General features: G+C 37.7%; 1 protein-coding gene across 2 annotated transcripts; it reads right to left on the reverse strand.

Moving 5' to 3' along the window:
- Positions 1 to 21: 21 nt before the first annotated feature.
- Positions 22 to 17,170, reverse strand: LOC133424315 (ras-related protein Rap-1b). 2 transcript variants are annotated; one of them, XM_061714830.1, is made up of 8 exons: positions 17,085 to 17,170; positions 9,366 to 9,438; positions 6,659 to 6,727; positions 6,055 to 6,111; positions 5,822 to 5,962; positions 4,395 to 4,538; positions 4,173 to 4,265; positions 22 to 4,079 (listed from the first exon to the last, which is right to left on the reverse strand). In XM_061714830.1, the coding sequence occupies exons 2-7, from the start codon at positions 9,420 to 9,422 to the stop codon at positions 4,179 to 4,181; spliced, it is 555 nt and encodes a 184-aa protein (XP_061570814.1). In that variant the 5' UTR covers positions 9,423 to 9,438; positions 17,085 to 17,170; the 3' UTR covers positions 22 to 4,079; positions 4,173 to 4,178. The 2 variants fall into 2 exon arrangements, with proteins under 2 accessions (XP_061570814.1, XP_061570815.1); XM_061714831.1 differs by having other exon boundaries at positions 9,366 to 9,435; positions 17,085 to 17,167.

Genomic DNA, 17,170 nt, shown 5'->3' on the forward strand with positions numbered 1-17,170 from the left:
GACGGTTGTAATGACGTCAGCTTTGAAATACATATTATTTTATTTAACATAAACCACCGCATGTTGCCAGGAATTATCAAAGCAAATGAAAGAAAAAAAAAGGTTTATTTTACAAAATAACCAATTTAATAGTTTTGTATTTCTATAAACACACATAACCCACAACATTTTTAGACTGGGATGACTGTTCACTTTTCCCTTGTATGTCTCTGCATTTCTAATCCAGAATGACTCCACATCACAGGTTGCTGTTACAAAATTGCACCACTTTTATTCATTTAAGGCTTTTTAGTTTTTCTTTACATTTGGCTTCAGCCCCCCTCCCCTTCCCTGCCTCTCCCGCTGCTGCTGTGGGTTTCTGTAATGGAACAGAACCAGTTCAGACCACTTTAATACCAGTTCCAAATCTCCCATCAGCCACACCATTGAGAGTTTTAATCTGATACTCCACTGGCTGATCTGGTTTCTTTTACATTTCACTGGTCATCATGCCATACAGAGAAAAAGAAGCAGATTCATTTCAGGAATGGAAAAACATTTTTTCCTGTTTGCACAGCTGCAGCTGCAATCATCACTTGTTTGTCACTTTGACATGTTTAACAAGAAATCTAACATTTTGAGAAAGTCATGTTTTCTGGTTCAGGATGTGTGTGGTTGTCTATATATACAAGCATTTATTAAACAGATAATAAATGTTCCATAATGCACTACAATGTTGTTGAAAGCAGATACATTGACGATTTAAATGTTTATTATTGCACAATATCTAAATCAATTATAACATTTCCTTTGAAACCATCAAAAACATATCTGCTTTCAACTACATTACAGGCCGTTATAGCATTAGTCAAATGTTTACAAATCGTTCATTAATGTTAACACGTATTACGACAACCCCCCTTTACCAGAATTGTTAAGGCCTCAGTATGCGTTAAGAGAAGAGTTTGCCTGACTGACTCTAGATCTGCCAAACATCCAGAATGCGACTTGGGCCTGAGCTGTAAAACATGAGAGAGTTCACCTGAAGTGATGAATGCTGCTGCAGCCTGTGTGGAGGCCAGAAAGGTCTGAATGCAACAACAGCTTTCATGACTCAAGCACGCACTGCAACTACGTCAGTCCACCATGAACACTTGAAACGCTTCTTCCCAGGATTGACAAGCTGTAAATAAGCACTTAATGAACTGTTAATAATGCTATTAAAAGTAGATGCAAAGAGGTATAAGGACATTTAAAGCATTTATCAGTATATACATGGCTATGAGAACATAAAACGTGTATCTATGACTTATTTATAACACTAATACATCAACTATTTTTTTAAATTAATAAACCCTAATAAGCTATCCATACATTCAAAAATATTTTACATGGTCACAAAGAAACCTTGATGCTAAATGTTGTAGACCCATCTAAGAATGAGTCTGAATGTGGATAAAATCGATAAAAATAACTTTAATATCCTTATATCTCTTTACAATTATATTACAGTGTAAATAAATGTTTTGCAAACTGATTATAAATGAATAATGGGAAACCTCTCTTATAAAGCTGAAAAAATACAACAAAGCACTGATAAAAGCAGAAATTTCATGTTTGTGTACGTTTGCGGCCCATTTGTGGCCGGTGCAACCACAGAAGCTGTAGGCTGTAAAATCATCATTTAGACGGTCTACAAATGAAACTAATGGGTGATTTCTGCTCTCCAGTCTCTGGCTATTGATTGCTGATGAATAAGAGTAAAAGCAAGTGAAATTAAGTCTTTATCAGGAGGGTTTCCTAGGCTATATAGTCATCAGGGGATTCTTTTCTTTTTTTGAGCAACAACTGTATTTATACTATACATTACCATCACTTCACTGTGGCTGCAAACAGACGTTTCAGCTGGAAGCTTCTGCTCGGCATGCAAACTGTTGCAGCACCTCTGGGAGGTCAGACTGAGTACTGACAGAAACATCAACATGCTACATGACTGAATGTACTTGAGGAGAACCAGAATACTGACAGCAGTACCACGGTGTACCACAATACTCCTGATGGTACAACACTGTGCGCAGCAGTACTCACAGAGGTCACTGGTCCAACGAACTGTTTCTGTAATCTAACCACTCGTTTCACACTGAAGAGGAAATATTGAGAGGCTTTTTGCAGCTGCTGCTTCAGAGGCCACGCCCATATCACACAAAGGCGGGGCTCGTGCTTTTAAGCCCAACCCCTCTCAGTCTCATCCAGCTAAGCTACTGTTAAACATAAACACTAAGATTTTATATCAGCTTCTTTCTTTAATTGATGGGAATATTGTCACCAAAATCATCCAGGTGTGGGGGAGTAGTCCATGCCAACAATTTAACAAGTTGGTCTTCCATACCTTAATGATTCAATATATAACCATCAGTTAAAGGGAGCGTTGATAACACAGCCGATAATTCAGTGTTTCCCTCTCAAATGAGTGACTATTATTAAAAGAAAAAAAAAAGTTTAAAACAGGTTCTAATATGGTTACTAATACGGTAACAACTGTGGGGGATTCTGTTCAGTAAATGTAACACAACCCCCCCGGGCCATTACAGGAACTGGTTTTGTTCACTGTAATTATGCGGCTCACCTGCTCTCAAAACACACTCACAAACACATACACACACGCACACACACACACACACACACACACAGAGTTAAGGTACTGGACCAGTGTGAGTCTGCTGTCTAAAGGCAACATGTCTGCCCTGAGCAGCAGGTCCGGATCAAGCTCACTGCGCTGCTAGGATCACAAGCCGGCTCTCACCAATGATATCTTGTTTGTCTCGAGGTTACAGCATAGTTATACTTCCTCTAATGCAGCAACAAGTTGACAATGTTTGTTTAGCTAACCATGTTTGTGTGTTTTTTGGAACGTACAATGCTTTCTGGAAAGTCAAACTAGATAGAAGCTCACAGCAACATCCCCATGTTTTTTTTTTCTTTTGTACGGAGAAAAGCTCAGAAACAGAAATAGTGACTTGGTATCATGAGCTTTTCGTCAAACAGCTAACACATTAGCAAGGTCAATCGCAGGTCAAGAAACAGCGGACATCTGATTCTAATGCTTCACAAAATGTGTAACATTAGTGTTGGTTTCATAATGCTTTAAATGCATTTTGTCAGATGCTGGGTAAATCTAAATGTTTCGAGCTTTCATAAATGCATCACATCCAGCGACATGACCAGCTGTATCATAAGCATAACAAGTAGCTGAACATGTACACAATTCTTTTTCCAAATGTAAATCCAAACAAAGAGTGTTTTATTAAATTGAGCTTTTAGGCCAAATGACGCATTTTAACAGTTTCTATGTTGGCATTCTCTTTCAGTGTTGCCATGTGAGTTAGCTGCGAGCCCACTCAGGTGAGCTCAGTCTGAGCAGCGCAGTGAGCCGTTGTCAGGACCTGCTGCACTCCCCCGCCCCAGTCCCTCCCATCCCAACCCAAAAAATTAAAATCAAAAACATTGACTGATTTTATGTCTTTTCACACAGAATTATAATAATAACCACTGTAATAATAATCACTGTAAGGATCCACAGGTTCAACCACAGCCACACTAAAACACACAGTCAGCCATGTTAGACATGTTGTCCCCGCGGCAACAGCAGCTCCAACATGGCTGATGGTCAAACTGTTTGCTACTGGCTTGGGACTGCTGGAAAACAAGTAAAAGGAAAAGAAGAGAAGTGAAAGAAACTTTTAAAAATCAGAAAGCAAAATACCACTCTCCAGCACAGAGTGGCCCAACAAAGAGCATGATGGGAACTGCAGTTTAAATCAGGGCAGTTGTTCGGACAGCCCCCGCATTCCTGCAACAGCAGTGTCTTCATCATCATCATCATCACCGTCACAGTCTTTTGATGTTTGGTTTTTATGTTTCCAAGGCAATAGACTCCATTAGAAAGTATCATGGGGGGGATAGTAGAAGTGGTCGTCATGGTAACAGAGGTCAGAAGTGGCTGATGTTGATGATGACATGTCGTGTTAAAGGGGCATGGCTAGCTGGAAGATGTCCTGTGATTGGTTGGTTTGTAGGTTGTTGGTCAAGTGAGGGGAAAACTGGAGAGAAAACAACCGGAGTGTATGTAAACATAACAAGTACGATACATCTGTGTTTGTGTGTACTTATTGTTTATGTTGTTTAAGTTTCACCTGTTATTAGAGAAGTTGACAGGTGGACTTTTTGCGGGTTTTTCCTGGAACTGGACTCTTCCTGTTAATCTGTCGGACGAGGTCATAGAAGATCTGCAAAGACACAAAGACGTTATAATTAAAAGGGACAAACATCTGACGTTCATGGAAAACAAGGTTTTTGGTTTGAGTTTTATAATAGTGATAAAATTGAAACAAAGTGTGTGTATCGTGCGTGGTCACCTCGTTGACATTAATCTTGCTCTTAGCCGAAGTCTCCAGGAAGGCGCAAGAGTTCCACTGGCGGGCGAGGCCGATGCCCGACTCTTTGGCCACCACACGCTCCACCTCCAGATCACATTTGTTCCCAACCAGGATCATTGGAACCTACAACACCACAACAAAGATTACTACAATGATCCAAACACTACGCAAGACTGGCTTACTCAGAGTTCAAAGCCTTTTATTATCATTGCACATTTAACTATACAACGAAATTGAAGTGGCAATCTGAAGGTGCATTATTTTATTATAAAATAAAAATAAAGCGGAGAATAAAAATAGAATATGTACAAGTAAAAATATATAAATATGGAAACATGAAAAATATATGCGTGAGCAAAAAATTGATCTTCACACATTTATATAATTTCCCTTTGGGCATTAATTATTATTATTATTAATTATTGATGAAATGAATGGAATTAAATGCTTTGTTCCATCAGTACATTGGAGGTTTAGTGCCAATGTGTTGCGCTGCTTTAAATGTACTTTTAGTATATAAAAGGACAGTAATGATTATCCTACATATTCTTAACTGAGGGGTTTTCTAATACCCTTTGACATCAAATCTGTTGTGAGCTGCAAACAGTGTTGACTTAATAACTAATTCATTTACAACAATTTCCAAATGAAAAAAAAAATTGTTTCAGTGATTTATTATGCATGCGTTTGATTAAGATAATTATTCTTTTCATCTAAAAATAAATCTATAATTTCTGAATTTGTTTTTCATATTTTATTACAGCTCACAATTTCTGCATTTCTGGTTCAACTTAACATTTTCTATTAATACCTTTATTCTTTTGAATGTTTACAAATTAAAAGCATTTTATTTTCAAGAGATGTTACCTTTCATGAGAAGAATTTATAATACTAATAGAAATAAACACGCAAGCACAACAAAAAGCAGCAGTGCACACTCAGATCAATGGAACATAACCTGAGCATTTAGTTCCTGCAGTCACACATGGCCTAAGTATGAGATATTTAGGACTTAAAGCTTACTTCTGGACAAAATCTGGCCAATCGGATTCAAGCATTGGAAAACATCCAAATCATTTCAGAGCTGCCGCACCTGTGTGAAAATAGCTTTACAAAGGTGTGGCCTAACATAGACCTCATGTCCAGCAGGTGGCAGCAAAGCTACACCTTTCCATTATTTCCCTTTGAAGAAAGCAACGAGTAAGAGGCATCTGCCTTCAGATGTCTCTCAGTGATAGTTTGTTTATACTATTTTTATTTATGAGTTTAGAGGGACCACGAAGCTGCATTCTTCACTGAGAATCACTTCAGTCAACGAATGACTGTTCATTTAAAGGAAATAAATCTGTGATTGTTAAGAAGTCAAACTGTTCAAAATAGTGAGTGTGTGTGTGTGTGTGTCATACATCTTCAGTGTCCTTCACTCTCAGGATCTGCTCCCTGAGGTCCTGAAGATCGTTGAAGGTGGACTGAGCTGTGATGGAGTAAACCAGAGCGAAGCCCTGACCGTTCTTCATGTACAGGTCTCTCATCGCCGTGAACTGCTCCTACACGCACACAAACAGGCACACACGGAGGTCGTCAGGGAAACAGGCAAACACATGTGCACTGTAGTGGTTCATACACATGTAAATCTTACTGTTCCTGCTGTGTCCAGGATCTCCAGCATACACTGCTGCCCATCGACCTCTACTTGCTGAAAAGAGAGACAAAAATGTTTAACATCATTATTTTCTGAAATGTTTAAGTTTTTCCATCAATTCATGTCATTAAAATCTCATTAATGAGACATGTTATCAGGTTCAGATCAACAGAGTAGCTCCTGTACCATCCTGTGGCCTTCAGAGGATGAGGGACAACACTTGGGGCTTGAAAAATCTAAATTCTGATTTTATCACATTTATTTCTAGTCTTGAAGTGTACTTAGGCCAACAGTTAAATCTAATTCAGTGCATGAACAAGCGCTTTCACTGGAACCAACTGGTATTTGTCCATTATTAGTATTAAAAAGTCTTCCGGCGCCAGAATCAATCCAGACCAAGATCTAACTCCAAATCTTACTGAATTCAAATTTGCTATCAAAACACCCTTTTTACTGACTGGTGAACAACATGTAAAATAAATGTGTTAAATGTAAATGTGTTGTGAAGATGACAGTTTATGATGAGATGAACACATGTGCATCATAACAAGATGATAACAATAATAATAATGAGGAGCTCTGAAGACCAGATCTGTCCTACCTTCCTGTAGGAATCCTCTATCGTCGGGTCATATTTCTCCACAAAGATTCCCTGAACAAACTGGACAGTCTGCAGAGAGAGAGAGACAGAGAACAAGTCGAGCAGTTGTCTTAATGCAGCTCTATTCTGCTCTCGCTGGAAGTCATCAGAATGGAATTGATGCACCACACTGACACGTCTCCATTATATCATAGGGAGTGAAGCACTTCTTTGTTGTGAGCCTGCACACGACTGAGACACTGGAGCGTTTGTCAGTCTGCACTCACGTTCAAGCTTGAGTGAAATCAGAACTAAAAATTGCTTGAGAACTTTTTAAACTCAAGTTTTACTTTAAATTACGGCTGCAATTAAATACTTTTTTTTTGATCCATTAATCTACCCATAATTAAAATGAATAGTGCAATGACTTGAACTATTTTCTCCCAGCTATTAGGTTATGAAATTAGCCTAAGATTGTTTAAGGCATACTGAAAATGATTTCTTCAGTCAAAAATATGTGATTGATATAACTTGATTATTGACTGATGTCATTAAAAGTAAACATAAACACCATTATTCCTTGGACAAGTGTGAAACAGGTGTGTGATGACGTAAACGTTTAATAATCGATTATTAAATTTACTGGCAACTAATTTTGTAATTATTTTTGTCACTTATGTCAATTATTTGTTGCAGACCTCCTGTAAATATCTTTTATTTTTCTACCAGGCAGTCTTGAAACGCAAGTGAAAAATGTTATCTGTAAATAAAGCTATTTTCACAAATGTTATATATTTGAGAAATCACTTGTGTTCGAAAGACTTGTTAGGAACATTTTTAAATTATGTAAACCACTTTTGATCACATGAGGACACATAGATCTTCTGAATTGACGAAAGAGCCACTGACAATACTGTGCTAATAAGAGAAGAAGTTCACCCACTCGAGATGCAGTGAGGAAAACTGCAGCTTCTCAACTGACCACTAGGGGCTTTCCTCTTATCCTGCAATCAATTAATCCCTATACAGACCATAAACAGTCACTTTGAAATATTTAACATGTTACATACCAACTTGGAATAAGTGTGGGGGTTTTTTTTTTGTTTTGTTTTTTAATTTCAGAGTATTTAAAAAGGTTTAGGAAAAAAGGTGGCAGGATCAGTTTTGTAAAAGTTATGCAGGAAAACCATGGGATGTGTGCAGCATAAGAAAAAAGTCACAACACAGTAAAAAAAAAAAAACTTTGTATCATTTGTAAGTTTTTAAATTGCAATTAAATGGCAAGGAAAAACATGGAGGAATGAAAGTGCGTTTTTCCATTTTAAAAACAAGATTGGGAAGGGAGAAACAGAAACTAACTTTGCATGTGTGATGCAATGCTGGGAAAACAAAAACAGACCATGGTACAGTCTTAATGTGTCACTAGTGGCAAGTTTAATGGTTAAAAACGGTCAGTTTTGTAGTAGAAGTGTTTCAATTACATGTTAGGAACTTTTGAAAGTTGTGCTTCATGAGGAACTTCATCACAGTGGGGCATCAAGAGTACTGCCGATTTCAGAGGGTTTTTTTCCCACTTTTAAAAAGTTTGATAATAAATCCAGCACGACTGTCAACGTCTACCAACACAAGTAAGCACACAATTCTGGTAGTATGAGCATTTTCTCAGGCATTTTGTTGGAGTAAGATGATCATTCTTTTTCATTTTAAATGTTTCCGCTCACCCTTTTTTGTTTAGTTTTATAATGGGTGTAAAATAGTTTGGTTCAACGACAGAAAAGTCAAACGCCGGCTTGATGGCTATCTGGTGTCTATGCTGTCTTTCATTAACAATAAAATAAGTAAATTGATTCAGATGTTTAAAATTTCTTGAGCTGCAGGTTTCCACTCAACAATCGACTGTATTTATTTTTTAATTGAGAGCTTTCCCCTCTGCTGTGGGTTGCGCTCAGGCTTGGGATTAAACTGAACGGAAGATTTGATGTGATCTGCTGGGTTCCTTTGCTAGGCTGATTTTTATAAATTGTCTTTAAATTAATTTTAACCCAGATAACAAACGATATTCATTCAATGTTGAATCATGGTCAAAAAGGTTGATTTTTGATTGGCTTACACTTTTAACCAATGTTGAAAAGATGTCATTGAATCAATGTTGTTTTGTGGGTGAATTTTAATGCCAACATCTAATCAATGTTATATCAACGTATACCATTTATTGCCAACCACTTGTTGCATTATTTAAATGTCAGGCTTCAACGTGGATTCAATATTTCTGCCTAACCATATTTCAACGTTGATTCATCATATTTTGCTATCTGGGAACTGAACTGAAATGGTATATAATCACATTATTATTGGATTGAATTGAACCGTATCTAATTGAATGTCACTGTACTTGTTTACATTCTCTAATGTCTCTTATGATTACTTTTCTCGTGGATTGGCTAAAAACAAATTTACTGAACTTTCAGAATGCTATATGCACGTGGAAACCATTTATTGTATCATATATTACTCCATTTTGTACTGTCATATATAAACAAATTAATAAAGCCTGCATCTGTTTGGAGCTTTAGTGTGTTCAAGTAAATGACAATATTTAAAAAGGTGCTGAAGTTTGAGCGTGTGTTCTTGGAGCCCGAGCTTGTGAAGAGGGTGTGTTCACTGACATCAGTAAAGTCTTGTGGTTTGATACAAACAACTGAGTGATGACATCCAAGCTGGGACTTACCAGTGCTGACTTTCCGACACCTCCTGATCCCAAAACAACCAGTTTGTATTCACGCATCCTGACTGTCTGTCTGCTGGGTGAGAGAGAGAGAGATAATGTCAGTGCTAATGTCAGCCAATCACAGAGCAGCATCACATAGAGCCAATAGTACCTGGAGCTATAAAACTATCAATTACACATACACGGATGTCCTGCCTCTCGCTGGGAGGTAATAAATACCCAGCATGCATCAGGGGGAGTTGGGCGTTCATGAAAGTAGTGCGATCAGGTGATTACACAGCTGGTGGCGATGTCACGATGCTGGAATCCTTCCTGGTAACTGTTGCCATGTTCCTATATGCGCGTGTGTGCGCGCATACCAGTCATGCCTCACTGAGCATGTGCAAACCGTGGTGTCATGGCAACAAAAAGCAGTATGACAGAAACTGAGACTTGCACAAGTTTAAATTTCTATCGATATGAGGACCCCCAACATGACACTAAGTTAGACCCTAAAAGCAACAATGTTATATTATTTCTCATAAATTTTACTTACTTTCAAGACAAGTTCAGAGAAAATAGTAAAATTTATTTTCTTTTGGGGTCAGTCTGTTTCTTAGGAAAAGTCTCCGTCATGATGTGCACTTGAAATTTAATTTGTACATATTGAAAAGAGACCATTTTCATCTCTCTGTCCATCAAAGAAAAAGGCTCAAGAGCAAAGTAATGAAAAAATTCAAACCAATAAGAGGAAAACCAGAAACGTTCGGCTCTGGGTGATCCGTCTTATTCTGTAGTCAGGGATGCAAGTTTCAGAAATCGGATGCATTACCTGAGCTCAAAAGACACAAGGCTGATGTTGTTACCAGAATGTTTTAATCTCGTTTCTTGCGACACACGCACGCGCTGGAAGCTCGTCTCAATACAGCAATGACTGTTTCAGCAGACATTTGAACATCTGATGTCAGCCTTTACCATCTGATGCATCCATTTTAATTCTCAAACAAACAAGTACAGCACTTTATTTTAAGTTCAAGGCGTTCTCCTGTGGAGAAAAAAAGAGCTTGTCCTGTTTTGTGATGTGTTTTTATATTCTGAGATGAGTAAAAAAGGTTCAAAACCACTTATCTTGTGATAATTACTGTCTCTACTATCAGTTTTAATATGAAAGATGAAATAAAAGGCAACTGAGTGGTTTATTTTCAAAGGTGAGCCGTAATGAACAAATAACTAACTAAAAAAAAAATTTAATTAAAATGTTTCCCACTGAAGTGCATATTTGTGTTGTTTGTTTACAGTTGTTTAAAGAGAGAAGCAGCCATGATTTCCTCACAAGGATACAGAAATATACACACACACTGAGTTTCTCATCTCTGCTAATGAGGGTCTGCTGATGTTACCATGGTGATGAGATAAGTGTGTGTGTTTAGCAGGTGCTGTCAAGACCAAACACTAACATTTCTCTCTAAATGCCATCTTTCCAGTATGTGATTTTGCCTAGAAGCCCCATTTCTGACCAGTAAGCTCAACACAACAGCGATGGACAAACTGACAACAAAACCAGACTCAACGTAAGCGTTTATGGTTAATTTCTTCATTTAAAAAATAAAAAAAAATTTAAAATACACCATTACATGTAGGTTTGTAGGATAATCTATGAGAAGCTGAACGGCATATTATATATATAGCAGTTTTCTCCTGATAATCTTTAGGTCAAATAAGCAAAATACATGGAGAAATCATTCTCTTATATTAATAGATAAGTTAAATTTTATAATTTTCCCTGCAATCCATACTAAAACTGATTTTTCTAAGTATTTGATTTATCTAGAAAAAACTTGCAGCACTTTTTTTTTTTTTTTTTTTTAATAATATTGGAAGTTTTTTCTTGATGTCTTGAAGAAAAAAAGCGGTGTCATCGGCATAAAGAGCACCCTGATGCTGTTCTACTTGTTAACACGTCCAGTGCAGCAAGTCATGTGAATTTTTAACTCCTGTTTTCATATATGAAATATCCTAAAACTGCATCTGCATATAATAAATCACTACATACAATAAAACGACAGGAAATTTTGCAAATACTTATTCAAGTCTTTCTGCCTTACATACTCAAAAATCACACTACTTGTGGTTTGGTTTGACAAGATGTGTTCTACACCTGTACATGGAATCAATTAAAAACATTTTAACAAATTATGGAAGAATAAAGAAGAAAAATATATATTTAAATGAAAAAATTTAATTTGCCATTTGTATGATATTGACTTTTTCAACTCACACTTGGATCATTTCTGATTTGCCCAAAACCTATTTTCAAATCATTTTGATCGAGGGACGTGGCCAACTTCAGAGATCTGTTTATGTAGAAGTAAATTCTTCATGTCTGGAAAAATGTTGACATTTCTGACACCAGTATCTATTTTAGACACCAACATTCTTCACTCATTGCTTGTTTACTATAGTGACACACGACTTCACTAATGACTATCCTCACTTGGCAACAGTGACTTAGCAACCGCCCAGGACATTTGATGAGTACAAGGATACATGCTTTCAGTTGTGTAGCAACAACATCCTATGTAACCTTTAACTATCTGAGAATTGTAAGCTGATCGCTCACATTCACACCTGAAAGCTGCCCAGTAAAAATCTTAGACAGCACAAATCCGCTAACAAACCATTAAAAAGTAGCCTGTAGCAGTTCTGTTAAAATGTCATCATTCGGACGCCAAAGATAAAAATGTGTAATTTAAAGCTCAACTATCATAGAATAAATGTAACCGTCCTATTGGGGATTTTTGGTCAGATTTCTTAAGTTGTACATTAGAAAAAGTTGATGGAAATTGTAAAAATCCAAAATAATACTGTTTTTTGTGTTCGATAGAGATGCTTCTTTGCCCTTTTAAAGGAAAAGTTAATGTACATAATAAGGGATGGAAACAAGTTTGTGTGAAACTCAGGGCGGACTTCAGCTCTGCCAAACTGAAAGGCTTCATGAGTGTAGGGGCACCCAATGACAACTCTTACTTTCGTGCTCATTTCGTGACCAACTCTCCCTTTTTTTCCCCAGATGGCACCAGTGTGTTTGGCCTGCTGTCTGTCGCTTTCAACTTTGTTTGCGTTTTCTGATGTTTAGTCACTTTTACAACCTTTTAGTTGACTGGGTAACCTGCCTATGTTATTTTAGCTGGTTTTGTTTGTATATTCATCATATTATTTACCTATTTTACTCTATTGTGATCATTTTGTGATCGGTAACTGTGCAAAAAACATTAGAGAAATAAAGTTGATTGATTGATTTTGAATATGCAAATTGGAAAAGAGTTGATTGAACAGAAACAAATTGAAAACAAGTTTCTACGCTTGTTGGAAGTTTTTTTTTTCAGTTGATCCACATAAGGAGGACTGGAAATGGCTTGAGTGAATCAGCTTGGGAAGATGTTATTGTCATGATTGATCACATGAGTGATCATATGAGTGATCAACAGTTTCTGCCTATGGGAAATAAATGTGTCCAACAGTCTCCGACGTGGCAGAATAAAGACAAAAGTACAACTCCTGAAGATAATCAGTTTATCTTTGCATCTTCTTCCTCAAATTTCAGTTTCCGGTTAGCGACCACTACTCTGGATATTACAGCCATGTGGAGTGTAATCACAGAAAGCCACCTGATCACCACAAGGCATACACTAGTTTATTCACTCCAAAACAGCTGATGGAAACAAGCTTCTTAAATGTTTTTTACGAACTTCAAATTCTTTTGACAGCCAGAATGAAATATCGTTGTTAACATCAACACTGACCTGTAATAATTTCAAACTCTCAGAAGTTAATATGTAAACTTTTATGGGCCTTCTGATGTATCTGTATTTGTGTATATGATTTAATAATCATTGCTGAACTACCATCTTTGCATAGCCTGGAGATGAATGTACGAAAAAAAAAAAAATCACTGAGGGAGGCGTTTCCACATGGAGTTTTTCAGCCTGACTGTAAGTGAAAGCACAGAGAAATGTTGGTGCCTGGAGCGCTGAACAGGGCTGATCTTGCTACGTCGCTCCATAGTTTGATGCAACATGTCCAGACGAGTTTAACAAATCGCAGGAAGTCTCCAACTGGAGCAGCAGAAGGGAGGCCAGTGAAGGGAAAAGTAGATGAGCTGAATATCAGACATCTTCCATTTCCTAAGTTTACATTTGAACCTCCTTCCTGCAAACCTGTCCCAAGATCTGTGGGGTACTGAATCTGGAGTTTCCTCATCTCAACTCCCAGTGAAACATCTCGCTGACTGAACACAGCGAGATGAACAACCGTCATAACGGAAACAGAACAGCACGGCCAAGATGCTGAAGATCAGAGGAAAGCCTCAGTGTGCTTGTTGGCTGAGCCATATTTAAATAAAGCTCACAATAAAAACCAGAGGCGACAATTGTTTTGCTGATGATTTGAAGCTTTTATCAATCTTTTTTTTAATGTGCATGTTGAGAGAAAACCAATTTTTTCCACTCATTAAATGCATCACTATGGCCAAGTCAATGGAAAGAATGTCTTTGACACTCCAACTTTGAACAGCCTGCAAGGAAAAATACCCAAACTGCTTGAGACAATGAGGTAAATCACAGCCTGCAGCCTCTGCTATCGATCGCTGGTTGATTTTATTATTGTATGCAGTTGATTAGTCATCAAGAAAATCAGAATCAGCCAGTCAGAGCATTATTAAAATTGTGTCTATAAATCATCACTTTAACAAATCCAATACATGTCATGAGAGTAATTAAAAAAAAAATTCTTTTCAATTAATTTAAATTGCTGCACATCTGATGACATTTCAATACTGCAGATAAAAAAAACAGGATGTGAGTAAGTTGCTGCTAAGATTGGTCCAACAACATTCACAGTCTGCTGGATTCTGAGAGAGAATCAGACCTATCAGTCAGTAATTAATAAGAAAAAAAGGAGAAACCAAATACAGCTAATGAAAGCAATAGTTTAAGATCACTTTGAACTGTACGATGTTCTGGGGATAAAGAGCCACATGTGACTCATTTGCTAAGAAAGACTTAAAAGGCTTTTAAAAAATGACGGAGAAAAATGTTGCAATTGCAAATGATGTCTTTGCCCAGTTCATCTGATATCACCCAGATTATAGAGAAATAAATTCAGTTCATTACAAGCAAAAAACTGTGCATTATATTCAAACTTCCAGCACATTATGTAGGATTTGATTTTTGATTAAGAAAGCTGAGTCAACGAGGTTTTTAATGGTGAAATGTACACCTTAGCACCAGAGTTGTGTTGGCTTTCACCACTGAAGAAGAAAATCTGAACATCCATGTCAGAGTTATAGCAGAGGCTGCAGGACAGGCAAGTGTCAGACATTATTTTAAATAGTATACAATCTAATGGGAACCACATATCCAAATGATCAGCGATAACCTTAAAACTAAAGAGCTTTACAATGAAGAGAGTAAAACAGTTCACACAGTTGTTCTAGTCTGCAACTGTCAATCTCAGAAATGACAACTAGACCCACATGACAGCATCAACAATAAACAGAAGAAAAGCTCTGCGGCGCTGGTAGAAAGTTTTCATGCGACTGCTCTCGCACTGATCACAAGGTAACGCTGTAGTTTGAACTCCACTGCACTTATCCAACAGCTCCACATTGTTATAAACTAAACTAGCCAAGAGTAAATACAGTTGGAGCAGTTAGCTGATTCATCGATTGGGGGCTCTAAATAAACTTTAACTGCCACAACCATTTCTCTTGCAAAAGCTCGTTGACGGTGATTATATTGACAGTTCCCTCAAAATTAAAAGGCTTTCTTTTTTTTTTCAAACTAGTGGTGAGGTTTAAACTGCTGGAGTTTATTCTTTAACAGCATAAATAATAAATTAATTGAAAGCAGTAAGTACATATGCCCACTGTGCAAATAATGTGGGAAGATTTTAAATCATGCTCCACTTGACCCAGTAAAAAAAAATACATTTTGCTATTCTTTTTATGTGTTGCACTGCTCTAATTAGAATAAAAACTAAGTAATCACATTTAAACCACAAAACGTAAATTATTTCCTAGTTCCATATGTTGAAATTTGAAGATTGTGTTTTTATTTAGCAATGACAATAAAGCAATAAACTTTAAAAACCCCATATTGTACATTTCTGTCTATACTGTTCATTTCTGTTTATACATTTTATCTGTCATCTGTCATCCTACGTCACTTTTTGTAAAGATTCCTATCCGGCACTATTTAAATCCTCATATTGTACATTTCTGTTTATCCCTGTTATACATTTTACTTTATTCTATCTCTCAGTTTATCTCCATATATATGTGTTTGCTTTTATATTTTTATTTTTTATCTTTATTTTTATTCTTACTGTATTGCACCAATCACCACAACAAATTCCTTGTGTGTGTTGACAAACTTGGCAATAAACCCCCTTTCTGATTCTGATTCTGATAATAAAAAGTACAGTAAATTAAGAATATTTAGATTGTGAACGATAAAATAAACATTTGAAGACATCGTCTTGAGACGAAGAAAATTATACCTCTACTTTTGGTCGTCTTACAAGCAAAACAATTAACAAACTACTGGAGATACACACACATATATATATATATATATATATATATATATATATATATACATATAAAATATTCAAACATAAAGGAGGCTTTTCCATGCATTTTAACAATTCCCATGGCTGACACTTTTACTTGTAGTGAAGTATGTTTTGTGTAGTATTACTAGGGGTATTTTTTTGCAGTACTTCCTGTTGTGATGACACCTCCATCTGCCCTTTATTTATATGTGACACAAGAGGCCTTGTAACTAACTTTTTCTCATCTCATGCAGTTTATCACTGCCTGCAGGTAAGACTTTCCATCTCAACACCAGGCAGAACCTGAAATGTGTCTAGATTTACTCGTGTTTTATAGGGTCACGGTGCACGTCCGCTTTTTCCAAAAAAGGCCTTTAGAGGGCAGGGTGATGTTAATCTAGTGAAGTAAAGTTGTCGGATGTGAAAGATGGGCTTAACACACACACATATCCCTGAGTCAAGCAGAACTAGGTGGGGCCTGTCAATACTCAGTGTGTGTGTGTGTGTGTGTGTGTGTGTGTGTGTGTGAGTGTGAGTGTGTGTGTGTGTTGCTGACAGTACAACAACGGGGGAATAAAACCAAGCTTTGTCTGTCAGAGAAAAGTCAGACAGAGTGTGAGAGAGGCAGACAGTGCCCTCCAAACCCTTCAGCTCCGCAGCCAGTCTTGACTCACTTCCTCCCTTTATCCTCCAGCACGACAGCGGGGCTTCCGCAGCTTTACAGCCGCCCCAGCGGGCTCCCTCCCCGGGCTGCTCTGCCACAAGGCCCCGCTGCCCTGGAGGACCTGGAGACGGGCTGCTAGCTAAAACCCACACACATGCGACCAAATACGGATATAATGACACAAAAGACACCTGCTGCAACAGCTCCTGGCTGTGTAAAAGCAACTATATTTTCGCTAACCCAGCCCCTGTCTGTCCATCTGTCCGCCGGTCGGATGCTTCCGCAAACCCAACCCAGCTCGGCCTGTCTGCTCCTCCGTCTACCGACCACCTACACCCGGCCCAGCCCGCCCCCGACTGGTCTACGGCTACAATTAGGGTGGCGAAAGGGTAAAAAGTAAAAGATTTAAACGAAACAACGCGAAGAATAAGATAGAGAGGCGAAGGAAGGGAAGTGCTACTTACAGTCATCCACCCGTTCACACCGCTGCGAGTTCTCTCTCCCACTCTGAGTGAATGTCGCTCTACCAGAGCCGCTCCCTCCTGCTGCC

The sequence above is a fragment of the Cololabis saira genome, chromosome 23 (genome assembly GCF_033807715.1).
Source record: "Cololabis saira isolate AMF1-May2022 chromosome 23, fColSai1.1, whole genome shotgun sequence".
Classification (NCBI taxonomy): Eukaryota; Metazoa; Chordata; class Actinopteri; order Beloniformes; family Belonidae; genus Cololabis; species Cololabis saira.